Genomic DNA, 25,351 nt, shown 5'->3' with positions numbered 1-25,351 from the left:
GTTTTAAAAGGATAATTTAACATATACATAACAATTTTTAAATAGCCCACTTAAAGTGTTTATTACAAATAAATGACTAAATGCTAAAAATTAATAAATTTTAATGAACAAACATATGCGTTGCATTTACAATTCTGTGAAAACAGTGAGGCGGGACAGCCGCGTATAGCCGTGACGGGTCGCGGGACAGCCGCGTATAGCCGTGACGGGTCGCGGGACAGCCGCGTAGAGCCGTGACGGGTCGCGGGACAGGCGCATATAGCGGTGGCAGGTCGAGTGACAGGCGCATATAGCGGTGGCAGGTCGAGTGACAGGCGCCAGTGGCAGCTGCCCCTGCCACGGAAAGATTTTACTCCCTCTCTGACTTCATTGTCACCATCTCTAAACTTCTGACAAATCATTCATTCTTTTTAAAAACATTTTCCCTGAAAGTTTGAGTTATATTAGTTTGCAAGAGCACGATTATAAACACAACGAGGCTGTGAAAGCAGACTAGTGAGTAGATGAGTTTACCCATTCGGCTAAGAATGGTTTTGTCCTCGACAGCCTCTGTAGTCCCATTTAGCCACTTGTTAGAAACCATTTTTTACAAGACAAGTAAAAGCTTTAAATAAATCACAATATTAGTATATTACTGGTGTATTTTATGTCGTAGAATAAAACGTGAAAATATCTTAAGCTTGTGTTCACCAGGCTTTATTTCAAGCAAAAACCCATTCAAAAAACAAAAACACTGACTTAAGGATGATGGAACTGGAAGTAAAATGCGTTATCCCTGCACCACTCTACTTTGATTAAAGATTACAAGGGTACATGATAAAAAAAATAAAAAAAATAAAAAAAAAAGATCTGCACACATAAATCAATTATTAAAAAAAGAATGGTCCATTTGGATTTCATGGTAACTTTAAATTATTTTAAATGCAAAATAATTACATTTAGAGCAATTCCTAATTTTACGTCCTACTTTTGTCATCTTTTATGTCATCTTTACTGGTGTGTAGTCTTCAATTTTCTCTTGTTGCTTTTTAGTTTTGTTGCTATACCATGTTTCGCTTAATCTGAACCTGCGCTAAATAGCACAGCATCACTCTGGGATCCGCCCAAGAAGCACCAGTACCTTTAAATGAAGTGCAGTGCGCCTCCCTCCACCACGGTTAACGTGAGCAGAGCTTCATACTGACAGCAGCTCTCCAGGGTGATCACTGTTCGCTTGATTAAGCTGCAGGACTTCTAATAGAACCGGGACATATTTATTTCGTTTTTTAATATAGGGGTGGATTTGTTGATTATTTTTTAGGTTTATCTTCCCCCGAAATCCATTCCATTTAATCTCAGGACTTTGCCTTTTAATTAGATCTCATGTCTTATAGCCTATGAACCATTGGATTCTTCTATCAAGAGGTGAGAGGATTGATAATTGCTATTTTTAAAACACGATACACTTCCCTTTAACCGCTACTTCGTTCTCGGATATCTCAAAATATTTCGACTAATTCAAGGTTACTGGAATAGGTTCTCTACAGTAGGACCATGCAGCTAAGTTTGTATACTCTGATTACATTTGTATGGTGTCTACCCGGCTTTTCTGCCTCGTACGTGCCCTGTGAGCCGTGCGATCAGAAGGCGCTGTCCATGTGTCCACCGGTGCGGATGGGGTGTCAGGTGGTGAAGGAGCCCGGCTGCGGATGCTGCTTGACCTGCGCACTGACCGAGGGGCAGGCGTGTGGAGTCTACACGGGGACATGTGGACAGGGACTGCGCTGCCTGCCTCGGGGCGGAGAGGAAAAGCCGTTACACGCTCTGCTTTACGGCAAAGGAGTTTGTATGAACGAGAAACTAGGTCTACATAAACCACTTCATATGCCGAAGGGTAAGTTTTATTGACATTCAAAAGATCTGTTTTATATGCAATAAACGAACGGATACAAAATAAAGTAGTATCTATCTATCTATCTATCTATCTATCTATCTATCTATCTATCTATCTATGCTGAATTATCTAGGTCAGGACTTCTAGGCTATAGCAGACAATCTTGTAGGATTTATTATAGCCTATTATCTTGATGGATTTTTGCATTTATTGAATACAGAATTAGTATTCAAATCAAATTCTTTCCTAGCAACCCCCACCCACACACCCGCAGATCTATCTCTGTCATCCTCTTTATCTCACTGCCTTTCACAAGCTTTAGCCTCCCCTGCCTTTCTTTGCAAAAATCTGCGATTAAGTCAGCTGCAGCACCCTTAAAACTGTGATTATGCGATCTCATCACATTTACTGAAAACAGCTGCTGCAGCTATTTCATTCTGAATCATCATCATCTTATAAGTCGTTAAAACTTTAGCCTGGAATGGGAGGCTTGAGTTCTGACAGAGAACGACTTTAAATGAATCCAGGCAGCATTCAGAATAAATAAAAAAATAAAATAAAACATAAAGTTTACACAGCTGACTTAAGTCTGTTCTAAGGAGGCTCTGCACCTACAAATTCTGTGTAAAGGTACAATGGTGCAAAACGGTACAAGGCTAAGCTCTGACCCACCTAGTATCAAACGTAATAATGATACTAATAATTTCATATTTTTATTCATTTAATTATTTGTATTCAGAAATTATATTGTGTCAGGCATTAAAAAAGAGATATTGTTGAAACAAATTAAGAATTTGTTTTATATGTGTGAGAAGACGTATCTATGGCCACTGTTATATTGGCAGAGACAATTTGATTGAGTTCTATTTTGCATTGTGAAAACTCAAACCATGCATGGAATTGTTTCCCACTTCTAAATAAAACTCATTATCTTGCAAATTGTATCTGCCCATAAAAGCACTCTTATCAGACACAGTAAAAGGACAATGCAAGTTTTAAGAGCATTTAAAAAAAAAAAACATGGCCACAATTTGCTAAAACTTAAAAATGAAAGAGATGTTGTCACAGTGTGAGATAAAATGAAGTAACAATTAACAAAACATGCTCACATATTATTAAAATGCGGGATTGATTCCTTAATTTGTGGCCACAATAACTTTTGGCTCTGTATATTAAACAGTTTATGTAAATGTGTAAATGCACTCATCTGTTGCAACCCTTGAACTGTTCAAATGAGATTTTAGTAATAAAAGGCATGGCAACATGTAACAGAAGAAACTTAGAAGAGAAAGCAGAGAGAAAAAATGAGCACACATTCTCTCTCAGGGCTGCACAGATCTCAGATTAGCATGCATTCCCAGAACAATAACCCCAGATTATGAGACATGGAAGTGCACTCGTAACATCACTAAAATAAAACATAATATCCCTCAAATAAGACATCCGGTTTACTAATGCTTGGCAGATGATAAAACAACAGATTAAGAAAGCTGAAGCACCATGTTGATTTATTCAATGATTTCAAAGCTTTGCTGAGGCCTTTTCTCTGATTTGTCAGTGATGTCGTCACAAATGGCTTGGGAGATTTGCTCATCTGTTGTGACCCTGGCTGCTTAGCTTCTCTACAGAAGACGCAGAGGGGCGAGGAAGGGGTCAAGCCCTTGAATCTGATTACTCACTGCAGCTGGGCAATGCAGTGACGTGTAAGGGAGAGGAAGAGGGTCTAGAATGGGCAAATTGAAGTTGGCATCTGGCATCTATGCTTTCAATTAAAAGAAAGAGCTGGTGGTTGAGTTCAAACTGTTGAGGACTTTATTGTCATGCTAGATTTGTAACTTCCAAAATAGCCATGATAGGTTTTCACACTGTGTATTCAGAAATACCTGGCTTTCACTTTTTGAAATTTGAATAACGTTTCTAGGGTACATTTATGTTTATGGTTGTATTGTTTGGAAGGCATGGCCAGTAATATATTACATGACAGCTATTTTTTTTTCTTTTTTTTTTTTTCTGGCAGACTTGAGTGATTTCCGCTAAAAAGTTTAACAATGAGCTACTGATATGAGACACCTGTAGAAAGCCAACAGCTAAAAAATCTGCTGATCTGTTGTCTCCTCTGAAGAGTTCTGGCATGCTGGCAAGCCTCTGTTCAAATCAATGGACCAATTGCACAAATAATCTAAGCCACAACATTCTCAATTTAGATAACCTTACAAAAAATAAGTATACTTCAAGTATACTTAAGTAAAGTTCAAGTATATGTTAAGTATACTTTATGTAGTATACAAGTATACAAATATCAATTGACTAGAAGTGTACTGTTTCAATACTACTTAGGACTAAATTGCCCTACTTTTAGTGTATAAAAGTAGGCCTATACTTTTAAGTATACCAGTGTAACAACCAAGTGTAAGAGTAATAAACTTTGAGTACTAGTACTAGTGAACTAGTTTATAACTAAGTTTTTTGTTTGTACTGCAACTATACAAGTGAACTTATAGATATAGCCTACTGATAGTTTTTCTAGGTAAATACTTGTAGCACATTTTTTAGTTTATGAATTTTTTACACTTAGGGTTAGGTTACTCAGTAAACTACTAGTTCTATACTGCAAGTATACTTTTAAGTTTTCTTTAAGTGAACATAACATAATACTTATAGACAGTTTACTATTTATATATTTGTAACGTAGTTAGATGTTATGGGAAGAAGGAGGCGGGAACCGGCGAACATTCAACAAACTTTAATAATAGCCTAATAATAAAAAAAAAATAAAAAAATACAAAAAAATAAAATACAAAATGAAAGTAAAGACAGCAGCCCCTGCTGTCACATAGGCTATAACAAAACAACCATCAAATAAAAAAGTCCAAGGCTGGCCTCTCTCAATCTCCACTGTCGTCGCTCCTCCTTTTATGCTTCCGCTCCTCTGTAAGAGATACGAGACCGGTGCGTTGCGCAGGTGTCCCTTATCATTAATCACGCCACCATCCTGCTCACCACAATATTATTTTAGCACTTTATTTATAATTTAGATTTTATACTTTGAAATATAGGCCTACCTTTAACTGTACTTTTTTACTGGTACCATTTAAAAAAATGGCTAGCATCATGCATCCTGTTTTATCAACACTTGAATGTGTGTTTTTTTTAAAAAGCAACATTTTAAGCAAAAAGCTGAGAAAATCAAATTTTTGCCAAAGACGATGATGATGATCAAAACACAGAAGTCCATCAACACTTTTCAAGACAGTCAAGACAGACAATCAAGACAGTTTCTGGGTCCCATTGACTTCCATAGTATATTTTTTTCCTACTATGGAAGTCAATGGGACCCAGAAACTGCCTGGTTACTGACATTCTTATAAATATCTTCCTTTGTGTTCAGCAGAAGAAATAAATTCATACAGGTTTGAAACAACATGAGGGTGAGTATATGATGACAGAATTTTCATTTTAAAGTGAACTATTCCTTTAAGTGCAATTTTAAGAAGTGCATAAAGTATATTTCTGAGAAGTAGGCTACATAAAAAGTAGACTGAAAGTATACTTTCTTATTTGTAATTTAAAAGATATACTAATAGCACACTTGAATTACCTTCTTTTTAGTAAGGGAAGACCAGTGCAGGAAGTCTTTGTTTTAGATAGATAATGAGAAAAGTGACTGTAATCCACACTAAGCACACCAATCCAATTTGGCCTTAGATTGATGGTCTTTATGGTTTTGTGACTGACATACAGGCGTCTTGACAGTGCGAGCAACCCTTGTGTATTTGTTATGTAAACAATGCCAATCTCAGTATGCCACTGCATTTGACTATTGTCCTCTTCCTAGATCAAGAGTCACATGAAGAATCCCTGGTTACAGAGGTAACGGAGGATCTGCTTCCCCAGGCTAAGGTTCCATTATTCCAACGAGACCACATTAACAGCAAGAAGGCTCAGGCCATGCGAAAGGATCGGAAGAGACAGCAGGCTAAACTCAGGACAAATATGGACTACCCGTTCTTGGGAAATGACAAACATCAGTCTGACATTGTAAGTTTTTTTTTAATCAACTTATCTTATGTCAGTAAAAAAAAAAAAAAAAATGTTTTCACAGTGTTTTGTGTTATTTTACAACTTTCTATAAATGCCTGACACCTTTTCCAGACTGTTCTGTTAATGATGTGTGTGTTAACTGCAGGGTCCATGCCGAAGAAAGCTGGATGGAATTATCCAGAGGATGAAGGACAGCCCCAGAGTCATGGCTCTTTCACTGTACCTACCCAACTGTGATAAGAAAGGTTTCTTCAAGCGCAAACAGGTTAGTTTTGCACTTCAGCATGTTTATAGATGTCAACTACTGACAAGCTTAGTTGTCGGAAAGTTTTCTTTCCTATAAACACTTGGCTCTTGGCTGAGGGCATGGTCAAATTACTTTGCTTACTTTGCTTTGTTCATTTTCGGTTACAGTGTAAACCCTCCAGGGGGCGCAAGCGAGGCATCTGCTGGTGCGTAGACAAGCATGGAGTTCAAATGCCGGGCACTGATTTTAATGGAGGCAACATCCAGTGTAAAGATCTTGAAAGCAATGGCAGCAACAATGAATGAGACAACTTAAATTCGGTCACGTAACAACAACATCACTCACTCACTCATTCACTCACTCACTCACTCTCATCTACCATATTATGTGATTTGCCAATCATTTCTAATCTTAATCTTAAGAGTCTGACCTTTATTTGTGGAAAATCCATATAAGCCTATATAAAAAAATCTATTTTAAAGCACAATACAAGCATCAGTTATTGAATCCTGAAGTTGTCCTATTTGATCTTCATTGGTTGGTGGGATCTATCAAGTATCATTTGGGAGTCATGGACTAGTTTCCACTGTATCTTATGTCATAGACACCGTAGAAAGTCTTATGAGCTTAAAGAGCTTTAAGGGATAGTTCACATAAAAATGGTATTTCTGTCATCATTTTCTCACCCTCGTGTCATTCAAACCTATATGACATACTTTCTTCTGTGGAACACAAAATAAAATATGTTGAAAAATGTTCAAACAGTTTTTGACATTACAATGAAAGTCAGTGGGGTCAGAAACAACACTGGACCCATTTTTCTTTCAATGTACTGTATGGACAAAAAACATTTAATTGTTTTGTGTTCCACAGAAGAAAGAAATGCATACAAGTTTGAAATGACAAGGTGAGTGAATGATGAATTTTTTTTCATTTTTGGGTGAACTATCCCTTTAATATTACTGTTTCATATGACTCTGCTTTTGTCCGTGGCACAGCATTACTCACTGAAGAGTACTTGTATAGTCTTCACAGACTCTTTTTTTGTTGTTGGTTTGTTGACCCCTTTCCAAAGATTTCAGAAAATTACTTTATTAGTCTTGCCACATTGTTTTGCCAACCTGAGCCACATAGGAAAATTCATATTCTAATAACCACTGTTTTAGTGAACTGTAAAAAGGCAAAAAAAAATAAAGAAAGCTAAGCACAACTTCTTAATAATCTTAGACACATGTACAAACATGTAGTTTATATGAATCACCATAGAATAAGAGAGACACACCATTTGAATGCACAATGGTGACAAACCAACCAGCCATTTTTCTAGTTTTTCAAACTTTAACAGATCAGGGTCCTTGGGTTCTTATGGAAATATCAGTGCCTTTTTTCTACTCAAATATTTGAATACTGATTTACATCAAAGGCATCAAAGGGGCCACAAAGGCAAAACACAAACACTCAAAATGCTGACCTTTAGTTTGCAGGAGTGTAGATTCAAAAAAGCAAATTCAATGTTCTTAAAAAGCAGGCAAATTGAGATTATTTGCATTATGAAAATGCCATAGTAGTACAATACCAAAGGTACTATTAGGTTTTGGCCCACAGAATTGAATTTGGTGCAACCAGTTTTCCTCCTAATAGTATAAATATGTTCTTGGTGCTTATGAGATTATTTGCATGGTGTGACTTAGTGTCAGATCAGAGGCTGACAGCAGTTTAGAATTGTTCCCTGATTGTAGAATTTTAGAAAGTCCTCTGTCATCAACATCACTCAACATTCACTCACTCAAACACTCACTCACTCAGTGAGTGCATTTTTAAAGGACAATATCCCTCTTTTTACAATTGAATAACATGGAAATAATTCTGAACGATACCACTCCATGTGGGGAAATTAGGCTCACTAGTATGAGACAAAAATAAAAAGCAGACCAGTGTGACAAGTTTTGTAAGGTGCCTATCTAATAATGAAGTGAATTTTGATGGGTGTAAAAAATAAAATCTGGTAATTTTTTCCATAACCTTTTCAGTTGAAGTTTCTAATAATTGAATACATTTTAATAGTAAATTTAAGTTAAGCCCAAATCAAGTGATAAGGGTGGTTAAATTTGTATGACATCTAAATATCTGTGTGCAATATTTATTCATGTAATTTATGTACTCTTAATTTTGTCTACTTTGTAAAGACAATACATTTATGTAATAAATATATACATATAAAGATATTCAGATATAAGAGTAGAATCTCTGTTTTTATTTTGTTTGTGTACTCTTCTTATCAAATATAGTTTGAGATGAGCACACCACGGGAAGTAATTTCAAATATTTAATTGGTGCATCACTAATTCATTTTTCCTTTTATAAAAATGTGCAGCATGTTTTCTTATTTTAATATATTTTATAACTTTGGTCACTTGAAAAAAAAAAAAAAATCACTGAAGAGATGATTATTCATTCAGTTTCTAACTACAAATAATACCTTGAAATATTCTTTATTTGTGTACATGTAAAACATAGGGCCCAAAACAGCAATAACACCTAACAGAAAAGCTTAATTATGAATCAAATTTGCACAAATAAACCATAATGTTAAGTTAAAAGTTTAGTGAACATCTCTCTGTATCAAATCTATTTAACACATCTTCAATGAGGTTTTTATGCAGTTATAATTATGTTTTCTCTTCCTTAGTGTGACCACCAGATGTCAGTAGTTACATGCAATTGTAATAGAACATCAACTGCATTAGTATAAACTGCGTAGTCTTGGACTGCATCTGAAATCGGATACTTCCCTTCTACAGTAGCCGAATTCCCAGTAGGCTACTCATAGAATTGTAGGCAAAGACTTCCCAGATGACCTACTATTTCCGGCGAGATTCTGAAGTGTGCAAACGATTGACACTTTACTATATCATGAGGCCTCAGGAGAGGATTTGTAAATGACAGTAAAGTGACACAACTGATGCTGGTAGGTAACATGATAATGACAACATGGTGAATGTTGTACGTCCAGATTATATTCATAATACACACACTCATACTATACAGAACATAGTTTTTTAGCGGTTGAGAAGTAATTACTTATTCAAAATAAGTACCTACTCGAGAATATGCGATTTCGGATGCAGCCCTAGTACTAAATGGCTTGAACATTCCAGATGCATTCACAAAAAAATCCAACTTACAACTTTTATTAGCATACATCAGGTTTTTTAAGCCAAAAGTTCAAGACTTCATAAGCAGCCCCATACATTTTGTTTCTGTAAATCATTTAAGGTAAGGAACTAGCTCTTTTTAACTTTATAACATAGCGCTTTAGTGTGTTTGTCAAGATGAACACTGTCCTATCCAGTAAAAACCCTTACCTTTTTCGTTATATGAGAGGGGGGCAACCTATTAAAGAAATGTATTGAAACGAATAGCACCAGCAACATGAGAGAACTACAACCGTACACGTTATGATTAGCACAAGGTACTTACTAAGTATGTAAAAGTGTTTAAGTACACTAAAAAGGTATGTTTACAATTCTAGTTAATTTCCTACAGAAAAGTAGTATTATCAGCCTGCTAACATCAGTCCTCTGGTCATACAGTTGTGGTCAGAATTATTGGCCCCTGTGGTAAATATGAACAAAGAAGCCGGTAAAAATATAAATGCATTGTTAATCCTTCACAAAAAAATTCACAAAAATCGAACCTTTCATTGAAGTAAAATAATTGAAAATGTGGGGAAAATCTCAATGAAATAAATGGTTTCCTCCAAAACACATAGGCCACAATTATTGGCACCCTTTTATTCAATTTTTTTTTTTCAACCTTTTGCCAAGATAACAGCTCTGAGTCTTCTATAGTGCCTGATGAGTTTGGAGAACACCTGGCAAGAGATCAGAGACCATTCCTCTATACAGAATCTCTCCAGGTCCTTCAGATTCCCAGATCCAGGTTGGTGGTGCTTCTCTTCAGTTCACCTCACTAATTTTTTTTATAGTGTTCAGGTCAGGGAACTGGGACGGCCATGGCAGAAGCTTCAGTTTGTGCTCAGTGACACAATTTTGTGTTGAGTCCTAGCAAAGGCAGTCAGGGTTTGATTTTTTTTTTTTCTGTTGGTATTTGATAGAATCCATGATACCATGTGCCTGAACAAGATGTCCAGGACCTCCAGCAAAAAAAAAAAAAATGGCCCACAATATTTAAAAAAACAGCGGTATATTTAACCATGGGCATGGGGTATCCTTTTTATCCCTGTTTGCACCAAACCCATCTGGTGGGTTTGCAGCCAAAAAAATAGATATTTTTGGTTTTGTTTCATATAGAACCAGGTGCTATTTGAAGTTCCAGTCATGTCTGTTCCAGGATTTTTCTTGAAACCATCCCAAACAACTTGTGGTGATGTAGGTGCTGTTTGATACATAGTTTTTAGGCTTTCTGAACCCAAGACTCAATGGATCTCTGCAATTCTCCATCTGTGATCCTTGGAGAGTCTTTGGCCGCTCAAACTATCCTCCTCACTGTGAATTAGGACGATATAGACACACTTCCTCTTCCAGGCAGATTTGTAACCTCTTTAGTTGATTGGAACTTCTTAATTAGTGCCCTGATGGTGGAAATGGGAATTTTCAATGCTTTAGCTATTTTCTTACAGCCACTTTCTATTTTGTGATGCTCAACAATCTTTTGCTGCACATCAGCACTGTATTCTTTGGTTTTACCTGTTGTGATGGATGATTAAGGGAATTTGGCCTTTGTGTTTCCTCATATTTATACTCGTGTGGAACAAGAACCTGGTGTGCTAAATGTAAAAATGAATGGGAATATACTTCAGAGATATTTTACTCATAAAACATTCTGTGGGTGCCAATAATTGTGGCCAACTTGTTTTGGAGAAAAACATTTATTTCATAATGTGAAAGTTTTGGAGAAAATTCTTTTACTTCAATGAAAGGTTAGATTTATGCAAATTTTTGAATGAAAAGAACAAATGGATAACCAATGCAGATTTATTTTTACAGCCATCTTTGATCATACTTACCAAGGGTGCCAATAATTCTGACCACAACTGTATGTCATAACTTGGATTTAATTTAAGTACTATCAGTTCAGTTATATCAGTACTTCAACTGTAACAATGTGTTTAACTGTAACATGTTTCAAACCATCTCAAATCTACAAGCGCAAAAAATGCATAAACACACAAGGTATATTTGTAGCTTGTTTAGAGAGTGTGAAACACTAACTCTTTTGGGGTCATGATTGTGGGTTTGTAGGCTTAAAGGTCAAGATGGGAAGGGATGGGAAGGTTCAGGATATTTTTAGTTTTGAGGGTCCACAGAGGGATCCATCTCTAGGCCATCAAGGTACTGGCTGCAGTTTGGATCACCCCTTATCAGTGGAGAGGTGGGAATTGGTCTTCCTGTGTGTGGATTCACACACCAGCACTCACCACGATGCCCATTCACTGACATCTTACACTGAAACACATGAAAGAGTCCAAATATTCCAAAAATTCCAAATAAATAAAATTCCAAATAAATATAGTCCAAAAATTAACCAGAGACTTTAAGCTTAATTGACAGCATTTGTGGCAAAATGTTGATTAATACAAACACATTTTAATGTCTTCTTTTAATAAGCATTTACAATGGAAGTGAATGAGGACAGTTAATTAACTTCAACAATCATATCATTTTAGAGCTTGATAAAGGGGGAAAAAAATTGGCACAATTAAGGTGGGGCTGAATGAAGCCTGAAGATTATGAACATAAAAGTGGAGATGGGGAGGAGGAGGGATGCCAGATGAACTGTCAGTGGAGTGAGGTAAGCTGTGCTTGGTTGACAAGATTAGATAAACAAGCTCTTCCCGAATTTATATGAATATAAAGTAACATTTCTTTAAATTTGTCTTTGTTTCTTTCTTTTTTCTTTTACAATTTTTAATTTCTGGCTACACAAAGTTATGGTGTAATAGTACATTTTAAAATAAATATTTCAAATATTCCATGTAATCACTAAATTAACACCAGGCTTTAAAAGCTGCCTGCATGCACAATAACTATCAAAGAATTACCACAATGCTTATTAAAATAGGTTCAGGTGGATTACAGCAAGTCACATTTATTTCATGTCAAATACCCAGATCTACAAAAATGTGGGTTGCTTTGAACTTGGTGCTGGAAAGGGAATTAAATACCTGTTTCAGGTTGTACTGCCCCCTTTTGTCACAGTTGGGTATGTGCAGGGAATAGAGGTCCTCCAGGGGACCCCTGTTATCTCTGAAGGGTATTTTTGAGATTCTTTCCAGCACCTGGTCCAGCTCCTGCTGACACTGGCTCTAAAATATGTAAATAAATGTTTTTGCATTTTTGTCTTCAATTGAAGTATACAATAACAGCATTGTGTCTTGAATTGTTTAAAATATTTAGAAGATATGTTTGAATGATACCAGTACTCGTAAAGTGTGATTTTCAACACTTGTGTTATCAATGACTATAAGTTATGTATTAGGTCAAGATAATGCACACTAAATCATCACAGCTTAGGTGGAAAATATCTCAGGGAAAATTCAATGGATAGAACATAAGTAGTAGTCAGGTTGCTAAGTTTCTACTGTCATATTTAACATTAATATCAAATTGACCCCAGAACTACTTTTTCCAGCCAATGATTTAATGACGTGGAAGTAAGTAAATTTTAGCTATTCTCTAAATAAAATCTGTAATGCATACATAGCATTAAAATCACTTCAACTTACTAATGTTTTTGTGTCGTTTGTGGATGTTTATTCAAGGTAACAAGACCTGAAAATACAACCTGCAAAGCATCTGTGTGTGTGTACTGAGCCTGAAAAAAGTTCTTTGCACATGTTACTGTGCATTTGAAGTCTGCAGATTGCTCAGATTCAGTCACTGTATTGTGGTCAAGGCCCTCAGCCAAGATAAATAAGCTCCAGAGACAATTATTAAGCATAAGTCAATTGGAACAACGTGTTTTGTCCGGGTTTGGAACAGCTATGGCAGATTTAGACTTTACCTACAGCTCACAACATTAGTATGCATAAATGAGTATCCAACTCTGAGAAATATATATAGGCAAATATAAACTTCTCTCTGCAATTCCACAAGATCTCAGATATACCATTGAGACAACCTCTAGGAGAAGATAAAACTTTTTTTTATTGGTTTTGTTGTATTTGTTTTTTTATCCTATACCTGTTTGGCATGCGGCACTTTAGGGTCCTCTACTTTGTGGTACTTCATCTTGGTCTTCAGCTGCTGGCGGTGTTGAAGGACAGCACTCTCCTTCCATGGACTGTCTTTGGTGGGCTTCCTTATGGGAGGAACCTCAGTCAGACCAATGTCCAAAGACTCCTGTACCTCACCTGATGATAGGACACAAAACATTTTGAGAGTTCAAAAATGTCTTTTAAAATCGATTAATATCCATATTGGTCTACAAAAAATATGTCAGCAGCTATGCATCTAGTATTCATAGATTTCACATGATGCAACACCCTTATAAGATCGCATACCTGGAGGACAAAACAAGGCTGTCCTTCATTGGCTGCTAGTTATTTTTAACAGGTTTATACTAAGTACTTGTTACGAATATGTTTGGCTTTGATTTAATTTTCATTGTGTTCAGTTTCTGTTTTCCTGTGTGTCTCATTGATTGATCCTGTTCATCAGTGTCCTGTTAATTACTCATTAGCCCTTTTGTTTGCTCTGTGTATTTAAGCCCTCAGTTTTAGTTAGTTCCTTGTCCTGTATTGTCGATGTGGTTGTGTTTCTCTGTGTTATTCTCCTGTTTATTGAGTTTGAAGATATAATTAACTTAGACTATTCTTTGCATGCTTCACTACAGCCATCATTCTGTGTACTTATGTACTAAGACCAAATTCAATATACACCTTGTTAACAAAAACATACTATGCACAGGCAAACCCATTATATGAACACAACATGCAAAAAAGTAAAGAATTTAGCATGTTTCCTTCATATTATGGGCTATTATGGGCCTCATTTGCTTGCCTGTAAATTGTATGGATCATCAATAAGGTGTACAGTATATTGAATTTGCTCTTTTAATATAACTGTTTTAGTAGGCTACATCAGGGCATGTTAAGTATTTTCCATGTTCAGCATTATATAATGTTGATTGAAATACTGCGGCAGGTGGTTTATATGGATCGCAAGCAGTGTTGGGTAGTTACTTTGGAAAGTAGTTAATTAGGTTACAACATTACCATCAATTAAAAGTAATCAGTTATGTTACAGCGTTATCTATTCATAAAAGTAACGCGTTAGAGTACTCATGCGTTACCAAAAATTAAAAGCCGTTTGCAGCGGCTCACACATGCTGCAGCTTAATTGACAGACAGCCCCCGGCCCCTTTAAATGCACCTAGAAGTCGTGACTCCTGACAATGAATAACGTCAGTCATCCGACTAAATTAACACTGCAAGATAACAATAACAGGAAAGACAGTCAGCAATAGGCTATTCCACATGGCGTTTTATTTATTTATTATCACAGAACATATTAATCAAAATTAGCACCTATAGGTGGTCCCATCTGGTCCGCAGATAACTTTCCAGAAAATTGCATTACAAGTACTATCGTAGTAGTTATACAACGTTATATATATATATATATATATATATATATATATATATATATATATATATATATATTAAAATATTATATGTATTTTTTATTATTATTATTAAGGAGGTTGAGTGTTAGTAAAAACAACAATACAAAATCTTAAATAAAAGTGACACTTGACGTGGAGTGGCGGCATTTTGCACATATGAGCGGGTCGAGCTTCAAAATGAGTTTTAAATTCATGAGATTTTTATTAATGTAGCCTAATGTGTTAGATGTTTATTTATGTAAATGCTGCTTGGCTGATATGGGCGTGCGCGTTGAACATGCGAGTCGCTTTCAAACACTGGAGCGGTTGCCATGGAAACGGCGCAGGACCACTGCAACTGACAAAAAGCAGAAATCCATCTCTCGCTGTTGTTTTCACTACTTTCAGGTGAGTTTAGTCTAAAATCACACAAATAATACACACTACTGTTCCTGACATTTTTCTTACGTGTTATTGACACACGTATATTGAAAATTTAACGTTACTTCATAGAAATAGTTTAGTGCCTTCGAAAAACTCCGTTAGCATCTCAACCGTTTTCAGAAGAGGTAGCCTAACGTTAACTGTTAGCGCTAACGTTAACTGTCAGGCTAACCTAAGCTCTTGTTTATAAAAGTTTGGGCTTTTAATCACATCTTTATGTGTAGGTGAGATTTTTTTGTTAGTTTTGTAAAGGATTTGCTGGCAGTTGAATGGGTGATTGGAAGTTGGCTAATTAATTTAACATTTGCTGTTAATCGATGACGTCACTTACTTGACTGGATAGTATTAGAAATGTTAGAATGTAATATAAATGTTTTTTGAGCATCAAATCATCATAGAATGATTTCTGAAGGATTATGTGACATTTAAGACTGATCTTCACTATATATTCACACAATTATGCTGAAAATGTAGCTTTGATCACAAGAAATAAATTACATTTTAACATATATTCTTATTCACATAGAAAACAGTTATTTAAATTGTAATAAAAGTTCACAATATTACAGTTTTTACTGTATTTTCGATCAAATAAATGCAGCCTTGGTGAGCATAAATGACTTTCAAAAGCATTAAAAGCTGTAGATTAGCAACATTAATAAAGTTCTCCTCTGTTTTAGCTGCCTAGAAGGACGATGAGGTGACAGTGCAGCCCGGGATAAGGAAGAGGAGGAGGAGGAGGAGGAACACGTAAGTTAGACAATTTTCTTATACCTTTATAACAAAAAGCTATAAACCTGACTACAATAGCATGGTACAATTTATTTCTCAGCTTCCAGTGAATATATAGACCGAGACCCTCCTCCTATCCCTGCCCTCCGCTGGTGGGGTAAGAAAGACACTCTTCCTCTTCTCCCACAGCTCTCCATCATCTCCCTCTGCCTCCTCAACACTGTCTGAAGGAGCGTTTACCACAGCTGGCCGAGCTGGGACACAGTCAGGAATGAGAGGTCTCAGATTCTCTCAGAAAGTCATCATGCTCATTTTCTTGAACAGAAAACTCTTGATGTATATTTGGGTGGGTGAAATAATACTGGAGAGAATTATTTTAATTTTTTACATATCTTTACTCTTTACTAACAATATTTTTTTATTTGTAAGCTTCAGAGAAGCTCAAGGACTATAGATCTTTGGTGATATTCGCATTGTTCAGGTTTAGCTACTGGTAGTGAAGCAATGAAGCACATTACCACCAGACATTTGTAGCAGGAGCCTCACAGGACACTCAGGAAACAATTTAACCTATTTCTGCAAATAAAATTAATAATAAAGAAACTGCTGAATCTTTTTTTTTTTTTTTAAGGTCTTTATTGTTTTTCCACCAAATTATAAAGAGTAGTATCAATAAGAGTATTGATTATTATTTAACTACACCCCTGATGATACAACACTTTTTTCAATAAAAAGAATACGTTTTAATAGTTGGTTACATTATTCATTGATTATGTTTTTTGATTAATTAATTGATGTTACATTTCTGCACTCATAACTTGTTAACACTTTACATGGTTAAAAATCGTTAATGTTCAAAATGTATTGGCTTAGTAATTGTACAAAGTAGCAGTGAATAAAGTGTGGTTTTTGGGCCATTTTCTATTTAAAATTTAATAGGGGTTTGTATTGGTTTCCATTACATACATGTATTGATCCCTAAATGTATTAACTGGAAACGATAGTACACAATTCCCTATTAGAATTTATAAGGTTTTACAGCAGAGAATGAAATGTTTGAGTTAATCAGTTCTACGTGGATTTCGAGGTTATGGATCAAGCACATCTTAATTCCCAGGACTAAAGGTGAGAAGTATATTAAAAATAAATGTGGAGAACGTTGTATTTTGGTCGTTAGGAAGTACCAGCCACGTTCCAGCGACGTACCACTATAACGTCGCCACGACGAATACAGGAATCACAAAGTTACGTTGCTGGAACATTATTTGGCACGTCGCTGTGACTAATGTGGTCCTTTGAGGAAACGTCCTCGTAACATGCCAGTTTGGTCATCGAGACGTACTCGTCACGTTCTAGCGACGTACAGTTATAACGTCGCCACGACGATTATGGGAATCACAAAGTTACGTTGCTGGAACGTTATGTGGTAAGTTACGTCGCTACGACGAATATGGCCCGGTCCGGTTACGTCTTCACAACGTAACTGTGTTAGCTGGGTACCCAGCCCGGGTAGCCTAGGCTACTGTATATGAGCACCATACAAGATAACTCCTGATTTTTTCTTTAACTCTAATGCAGTTATCAAAGTGCATCAAGTGTGCTTACTTGTAAACTCAAACGCTGTTGCTTTGGAGCTGGTGCACCACCGTCGTCCTCAGCAGGCTTTGCTACCAGAGTGCTAGATTGGTGTTTGGATGCGAGATGTTTTTTTAAATTTGAGGTAGAATTTTTGGCGGTCGACATAAGCTTTTCACCAATGCAGAGTGTGCATTTTACCGTTATGTTCTTTTCCTTTTCGTTGACAAATTGAAAATAATGTGCGTACTTCCATAATCCAAACGCTGTCCTCTCTGCCATCTTGCCGGGAGTTCGAAAAAAAACCCACACACACACAGGGTCAGGCGCAGGGCACAGACGTATCACAGCCATTGACTTTGCGATCACAGCGCTTCGGCTCCGCTGATACATCCGCAGGTGGCACAGTAGACCTAGGCCTGCTGTCTGACAAAAAGCAGGCTGCAGTCGGGATTTTCCTTTCCTTTAAATAACGGATTACATTTTTTTTAAAATAACGAAGTTACTGATTACTTAACGCACGAAACTAACGCGTTAAGTTACACATTTCACGAAAATTAGAGTAGGCTACTCTAACGCGTTACCCACAACACTGATCGCAAGTGCTTAAAACATGCAGTTTGTATATTTTTTTCTTCTTTTTAGAGGTGTTCTAAATATTTGTGGCTTAAAACAGATGGGAAATTGACAGGCCTTTGCTGCAGCTGCATGGATGATTTTGCCCCTCCAGGTCTCTGTGCAAGTAACCATTTTCCCCCCTCCTTACAATCAGTGATTCCCTGGAGGTTTGCCATTTTGAATTATCCAGGGTCAAATTTTCTTGTTCATTGTGACAACAAACTTTTAGCTTCACGTTACCCACAGCTTGAGCGACTTTAATGACACGCACAGACAAATAACGTTTGTGCATGGAATTGTAATGCAATGGCTTATTGAACTTACCACAAAATCTGTCCCGACAACTTTAAAATATAAATCAGTATTATAAGTTTTTTTTAAAAGTGCATTTGGGTAAAATAAAGATATGGTTTGGAAGATGGATTAAAAAAAAAAAAAAAAAAAACTATTTTTCTCCATCTAATAACTTCGTAGAAATGGCCCTGTGTGACTCTTTTAAACTAGTAGTGGGTTAGTAATCAAAATGCGTAAGATAAGAAATAGGGGTGGTCGCCATGGTTAACCGGCGGTAAATGACAACCAGTAGAGAAGAGATTTTGGACTATCGTCTCTATTGCGGTTAGCTCATGTGACGTTGCTGTGCTGCGCAGTTACGAAAGCTTATCGTTTGCATGTGTTTTTCAGCATTGCGGTTTAAAAACAGGTGATTTTAAAGCGCTGAAACACAAATAGCAGCGAAAGAGAATTAATTGCAGTAGGCTATATGCGCGCACTCTCTGAGAGCGCATGAGATTTGTAGAACCATGTAATCGCAAGTAAACATTCATTATGTCTTAAGTGAACATTAACGAGTTCACTTAATGCATGAGTAGATTGGATCTGTGCAGTCTTAAAGTGACAGCATCTAAATGTACCTGCTGTCGTTATTAATGTTAATCAAGCAACAAAAAAAATAAATAAAAAAAATAGAGAAAATCTCTCACTGCTGACTGAATCACTTTTGTAACTTTAATAAGAATAAATGTAGATTTAATTTTTACAGCATTGTTTTTTTATATATATATTTGATTACTTTATACGTTTAATTTGTGTCTTTGTTCTAGTTTGTTTTCTTTGCTCTCTTTATCACAGTTTACTTGTCTTCAGTAAGCTTGAGAGGTTTTTTTAGGCTGGATTAGTTTTATTATATTGAAAATGGTGATAAGAATTATAATATAGGCCTATATATAGTATACTAGGTGTAATACACGTTACACCTACGTGTAATATTCAATGTCAACCAGTTGTAGGCATGTTTTTTTTTATTTTTTTTTATACAGTATAAGCTTCAAGGACAAAAGAGTGTGACCACTGTTTTAGATCAGCCGTTTCTGTGAAGGATCCAGAAGAAGACATGCACAGTTCATCAATCTTTCCACGCAGGCACTCTGAAACACCACTGCATGTTTCCTTCATTTTTGGTTAAAACGAATCCTTTAAATTAAATTATTTGTTTTATTTTTTTCAGTTTAATTTTAATTTGAGTTCAAATGAATAAAAATAAGATTCAAAGTTTAGAATCAGATCTGTGCATATTTTGAATTGAAATTTTATTCAGAATTGAGAATCAATATGAATCGAATCGTGTGACTCCAAAAGATTCCCACCCATACACAATTAACTAACTAAAAATAACCAATTCCTGTAGAGTTTTGAAGCTTCTTAGACATCCAGGGGTGTTTTAAAATTCTTACCAAGGCACAAATGCATGGGTAAAAATGTAGCACACCACTGCAATAAATAGCAAGACTGAACAGCAGGTAAAAACAAAAACACTCTTAAATTTCCACTCGTTAACACTTCTTAAAACCTTGCTGCTTAACCTCAGTGGTGATCTCTTTGAAGCTATCCCAGCAGGTTCTACAGAAGTGGAATGAAACTAGGGGTACAGTATGCAAGAGTACCACACCAAAAGGTAAGGCAAGCAAAGCAAAAGGCCACTAAAGTCCTGCACACAGTGTCCCTTCTTATCTAAACACAGAAGATTAGTGCACTCTCCCCTCCTCTCGCAGAGGCTGCGCATTTGAATGACTTAGCAAAATTGCCTACAAAGAACTGAACAGGGAGTATATATACACAGGAGCAAACAAGGGAATTAAACAAGACATGGGTGTAACTAATCAGTAACCAAGGAAACTAACAAGGCAATAATCAAGACTAAACTGAGGGCATGTTTACACGACAAAGATGTACTAAAAATGGAAAAGTTTTTCCTTTGCATTTTCCGCGTGTAGACGGCACCATTTTCCAAACTGTTCACTGCGAAAACAACTAAAAATGTTGTATTATGCAAGCCAGGCCAGTAGTTGGTGAAGTCAATTTGTAAAGAAAAATTATGCGCTTATAGACTGAACAAGTAATATGCATGCATGCGCATGATGTCACCGTTTTCACAAATTCACATTTTTGGTATTTACACGGAGACGATAACGGTATCATTTTCAAAAACTTGCACTTTAAAACCTGTTTTCAAAAGTTTGCATTTCCAGGCCCCCAAAACGCTGTTTTACATTTTTAGTTGAAAACGGTGTCGTGTATGGAAATGGCCCTTGAAAGAAAACTCAAGAAACATGATACACGAACAAAAATACAATTAATCTCAACATAACCTGGACAAAAGTAACATGAACAAACAACAAACAATTATATTTGTATTAACTAACATAAATAAAAATGTAAATTATATTGTTAATTCAGCTAATGCACTAACAAATTAGACATAATTGTCTAATTACTGTATTTTCTATGTAGATTTGCATACCAGTTGTATCCTAATATTTTTAATGCTCAACTGATTTTACCCTACATACAAACCATGAACCATTATTGTATAAAACTGAGTAAATGTTTAAATCTTACTTTGATTGGTCATACCAAGAACAGCAATATGTTCCAAGTCTTATCTTCATGTTTTCCATGTATTTGTGTTCACAAACCACCATAAGCTGCACTGGACTTTTTGGATGTCTTCACGTTCCCCAAGTACAAGCATTCAGTGGAAAGTGGAGGGAACTTTTTTTAATCTGCAGATGTTTTCCAAGTCCTTCAGGAAATAAATAGGGGGAGGGACGCATACACAAAGGATGGCAATTCTTAAAATAATCCACATGGAGGGCCAATCATCACTGTCAAGCAGGAAACAAATTAATGCAAAATGAATGTGATTCATTTTTTACAAGCAGGGGGCAGAGTGTTTTTATTAAGTTGTTTCCATTACCTTTACATCTACCATGAGGATATAACTGCATGGATGCTCAAAATGCATGCTGGTTTGAATGGGTAAAGAACTTACAGTGCTGGAAGGGATGCCAATTTGTTGGCATAGGGTCATGCCAACAAGCCTAATCACAACCATCTTTTCTGGCATCATCCAGTGCAAACTCTACACTGGAACTCTGGCATGGTAGTCAGCACTGATGGTCCATGGGAACTACACGCTCCTCGCCTTAATAAAAAATTCTCCTCTACATCTGTTTGGGATCAAAAATTTCTGTTTTAGTATCCACTGAAAGGATGGCAGTGAAAACCATAAGATAGAGATCTGCACCACTGCTTCAACACTAATTCAATATCCTATGAGTTTTACAAGGCTATTTTTTTTCTTTCCCAGCAGAAGAAAAGTATATATTTAGATGTTTCTAGGTCCTCATCAGTAAGCAGATTGGGCAAGTTTATACATAAGGGTTATAGCACAAAAGTGTCCAGCCAATTTAATTCTTCATTAGGATTCCCAATGAAAGTGGATTAGGGCGGATGAAAAGTTGATGTGCTTTAGGAAAGGTCGGACATTTATAATGATATATAATAATGGATCTGATAATATAATGGATGTGATCCTGTGTTAACCCAGGCTAGTTTTGCATTTTCAAAGTAGTTTTCCTTTATATTATTTTGCATTTATTAGTTTTATTTTTCAGGTAACTTTGATTTAAGTTTTTGTTTTGTGAATACTGATCTATTTCATTTTTATATATTTTAGTTTTAATAATATAGTTTAGTAATGAACGGAACACATCCCAAACACCTGAAAATAAGGAAAAACATTTCTATTTAAGCACACTTTTCTTGTAAGCAAGTGTAAACAACTGATTATTTGCATAGTTTACTTAGATTCAGCATATTTGTGCATTATAACAATAGCATTTGAAATGAGTTGCCATTTTCCATTTTTAGCACAATCATTGAATTAACTGGTGCAGCACTTGGAGTGATGAACTTGGGGTCAAGAAGAGCAGCATTAAAAGGTTTAAATGTTGTTGAATATCAAAGTTAAGTTTCTTATATTGATTATATGTTTGTCGTCCAAACCTCAATTCTTTGGAAACGCAGGGTTAAAGTCAGCTACTTCTAGCACAGGCTTCATTATAGATGGTACTCTTCTTTTCCAAACCTTGTCATAAATAATTTTGTACTCCTTGCTGTGCTCTAAAGTCACTTTCCTCTATTAGGTTTGTGGGATTTTATCCCTTTAATTTTAACACCACAAATCATATAATTGGCTGTGATAATGCCTTTGCTTTTTCCATTTTCATAATTAAACTCAAAATAGTCCACACAGGGCTGTGCTGTTTCCAATCAGCCATCATTTCCCTGTCTTCATTATCAGTATCCACTAACCTCACTTGCATCACACGCCACATCACCATCTGAAGTTCTTCACCTACAGCCACACAGGTCAGATTATTCCATTATGATGAGTAAGAGCTTAATTATTGCAAAAAACTGTAATGTTTGAATAATTATTCTTTAAAGGTCCCGTCCTTCGTGATACCATGTTTCAAACTTTAGTTAGTGTGTAATGTTGTTGTTAGAGCATAAATAATATCTGTAAAATTATAAAGCTCAAAGTTCAATGCCAAGCGAGATATTTTATTTAACAGAAGTCGCCTACATCGAACGGCCCGTTTGGACTACATCCCTCTACTTCCTTCTTTAATGACGTCACTAGAACCGTTTTTTGACTAACCTCCGCCCACAGGAATGCTCCCTCAACTCTACCGAAATTCGTTTATGTACTTGCGCACTTCTTATAACTTACTGTGTTTATTCAGCTCTTACGGTGATTTTCTAAAGTAAAACTGACGCTTCATCTTTTGTGTGATGTACAATAAACTTTATTAAACTCATCAGTATGTTTGATCATCATTCAGACAGCAGACTTGTAGGCTATTAATAAATAATGGATACATACAAGCAGATGACAAATACGTTATAATAACCATAATTAAACTACTAAACTATACCTGTTTCATCTCTATACAGCACTCTGACTCTGTAGGCATTATTGTCCGACTCGAAATGAACACCGTTACTGAGAGTTTCTGATATTATCATCATTCCGTGAGATGAAATTGTCCTGAGAGACTGAGCGCGAGCTCATGAAGCTCCACCCCCTGGGTCGTCCATCAGCAGCTTATTTGCATTTAAAGGGCACACACTAAAACAGCGCGTTTTTCTGTGCCCCAAAAAATGACAATTTAAACATGCTGTAAAAAAATGATCTGTTGGGTATTTTGAGCTGAAACTTCACATACACACTCTGGGGACATCAGAGACTTATTTTACATCTTGTGAAAAGGGGCATAATACGGGACCTTTAATTTCAGTTAGTGTTTTAACAACTGTTGTTGTCATTTAGTTGTATTTTTCATTGACTTTGCTTAAGAACATGCATGTAAACACACTCATTGACACAGCTAGATTTTTGCCCCTTACCCCGATTTTGCTCAGCATGTAAATACATTAATCTGTGTGTTCTGTTGGCTTATTGAGGTGTGCATGTGAAATGTAACAGGAAATAATCTTTACTGCAGATTTAAGCACATCCAGACAGAGACTTTCTTGACCCAAGAAATTATAAAAATGTGTTCTCATCTTGTGCAGTCAAAGTAGAAGTATTTACTGCTTATTTATTTAACATCACATCTCATGTAACAACTGGAATACTCAGAGTTAAATATACAAATGATTAGGTTTTGACGTTACTTGGTAAACATGGTTTACCTGTGTTACCAGGTTATTGGTTTGCATGTAAACCGGAACAACAGTTTAAATTAATTAGCTGATTTTTGGGAGTTATCAGCATATTTGTGTCTATAAAAACATGTTCAATGATTAGAGACAAAAAGGTTTGCTTTACAGCATGCAGGCAAGACAGTACAAGCTTGACTAAAAGGTGTTAAGTGACTAACAAAGTTCACTGAGTAACCATAATATGGGCCTTGGCCCTTGGGGTCAACAATGTTGCCCTACATCCTCACCCCAGTCCAACATGTATGGACTATAACTATACCATGAAAAATCCTGAAAAAAAAAAAAAACACCACCTCCACAAATTCCAAAGAGGTCCTTAAACCATTACTTGCTTCCACCCCAAGTGCACTCGCTTCAACATTTCTCACATTGTTGGTGTTATCTCCAAGCTGCTGCGGGGAGCTAGAGAGTTTATTCTGGACATAGACACAGTAAGATTCTTGGCATTTGTGTTGCTGAGTAGCCCTGGGGGGGTGGCAGCCATACCCGCTCTTGCAGAAAACTGGGGGATTAGTTTGCTCTATTTTAGTCCAACGGGTACCGCTTTTCCACAGCACTGTAGGAACAGCTCATAAGCAGTCCGTTTATTTTTGAGTCCCTCTGCCAGGTGCTGAGGGCTTTGTGAGGCCTATTTTTTCGGGTCACTGCAAATGGGAAGAGGGTCACCAGCCATTTCCCTCTTGATGAAGATGAGACCAATATATGAGGACCTTGCTCTTTTCTGTCAGCACTCTCAGTGCTTTCCATTGTGGCCAAAACTCTACAATGGGGGTTTTCCATGACCCATTTTTAACTTTAAAAATTCTCACAACCCCACCACTTAACTCTCATCCTTTTCATATAATTAAGCTATACACTTTAAGATCTTACAGGCAAAAAAAAAAAAAACATTCTTAAGAAAAACAAACCATTTCCATATTTACTATTTGTTTTTAAGCATGCTGTGCAATGAGTGCAACATTTTAAAGTTCACAGTATAAACTAATGCAAACAAGTGTACCAGAGTGTTAGCGGCAGCTGGATCATTACGCTGGCTGCGTCCGAAAGCTGAAAAATATTTCCTCTGGAGACAGCATTCGGAGGTAGGAAGGCATTAAGCCACGTCTGAATCTAATGATCGT

General features: G+C 36.3%; 2 protein-coding genes and 1 long non-coding RNA gene across 3 annotated transcripts in view; 2 read left to right on the top strand and 1 right to left on the bottom strand.

Moving 5' to 3' along the window:
• The first annotated feature begins 1,150 nt into the window (after positions 1–1,150).
• On the top strand, positions 1,151–7,371 carry igfbp5a (insulin-like growth factor binding protein 5a). Its single transcript, XM_084129058.1, has 4 exons — positions 1,151–1,873; positions 5,709–5,911; positions 6,060–6,179; positions 6,329–7,371. The coding sequence occupies exons 1-4, from the start codon at positions 1,534–1,536 to the stop codon at positions 6,464–6,466; spliced, it is 801 nt and encodes a 266-aa protein (XP_083985184.1). The 5' UTR covers positions 1,151–1,533; the 3' UTR covers positions 6,467–7,371.
• Positions 7,372–8,637: 1,266 nt separating this feature from the next.
• The window catches only part of igfbp2a (insulin-like growth factor binding protein 2a), a 38,644-nt gene continuing 21,930 nt past the window's right edge, over positions 8,638–25,351 (bottom strand). The window contains exons 2-4 of the mRNA XM_084129057.1: positions 13,367–13,536; positions 12,349–12,489; positions 8,638–11,629 (exon numbers count right to left, since the gene is read on the bottom strand). Coding sequence (XP_083985183.1) covers positions 11,471–11,629; positions 12,349–12,489; positions 13,367–13,536 — 470 coding nt within the window. The 3' untranslated portion in view covers positions 8,638–11,470. The remainder of the gene's footprint in view (positions 11,630–12,348; positions 12,490–13,366; positions 13,537–25,351) is intronic.
• Positions 15,132–16,203, top strand: LOC311092377. Its single transcript, XR_014608242.1, has 3 exons — positions 15,132–15,197; positions 15,914–15,983; positions 16,066–16,203. It is a non-coding gene; the product is annotated as an uncharacterized lncRNA (long non-coding RNA).

This window comes from Abramis brama, assembly GCF_963993115.1.
Source record: "Abramis brama genome assembly, chromosome: 11".
Taxonomy (NCBI): domain Eukaryota; kingdom Metazoa; phylum Chordata; class Actinopteri; order Cypriniformes; family Leuciscidae; genus Abramis; species Abramis brama.
Note: the sequence above shows the minus strand (reverse complement) of the source record. Positions and strands in the feature narration are given on the sequence as shown.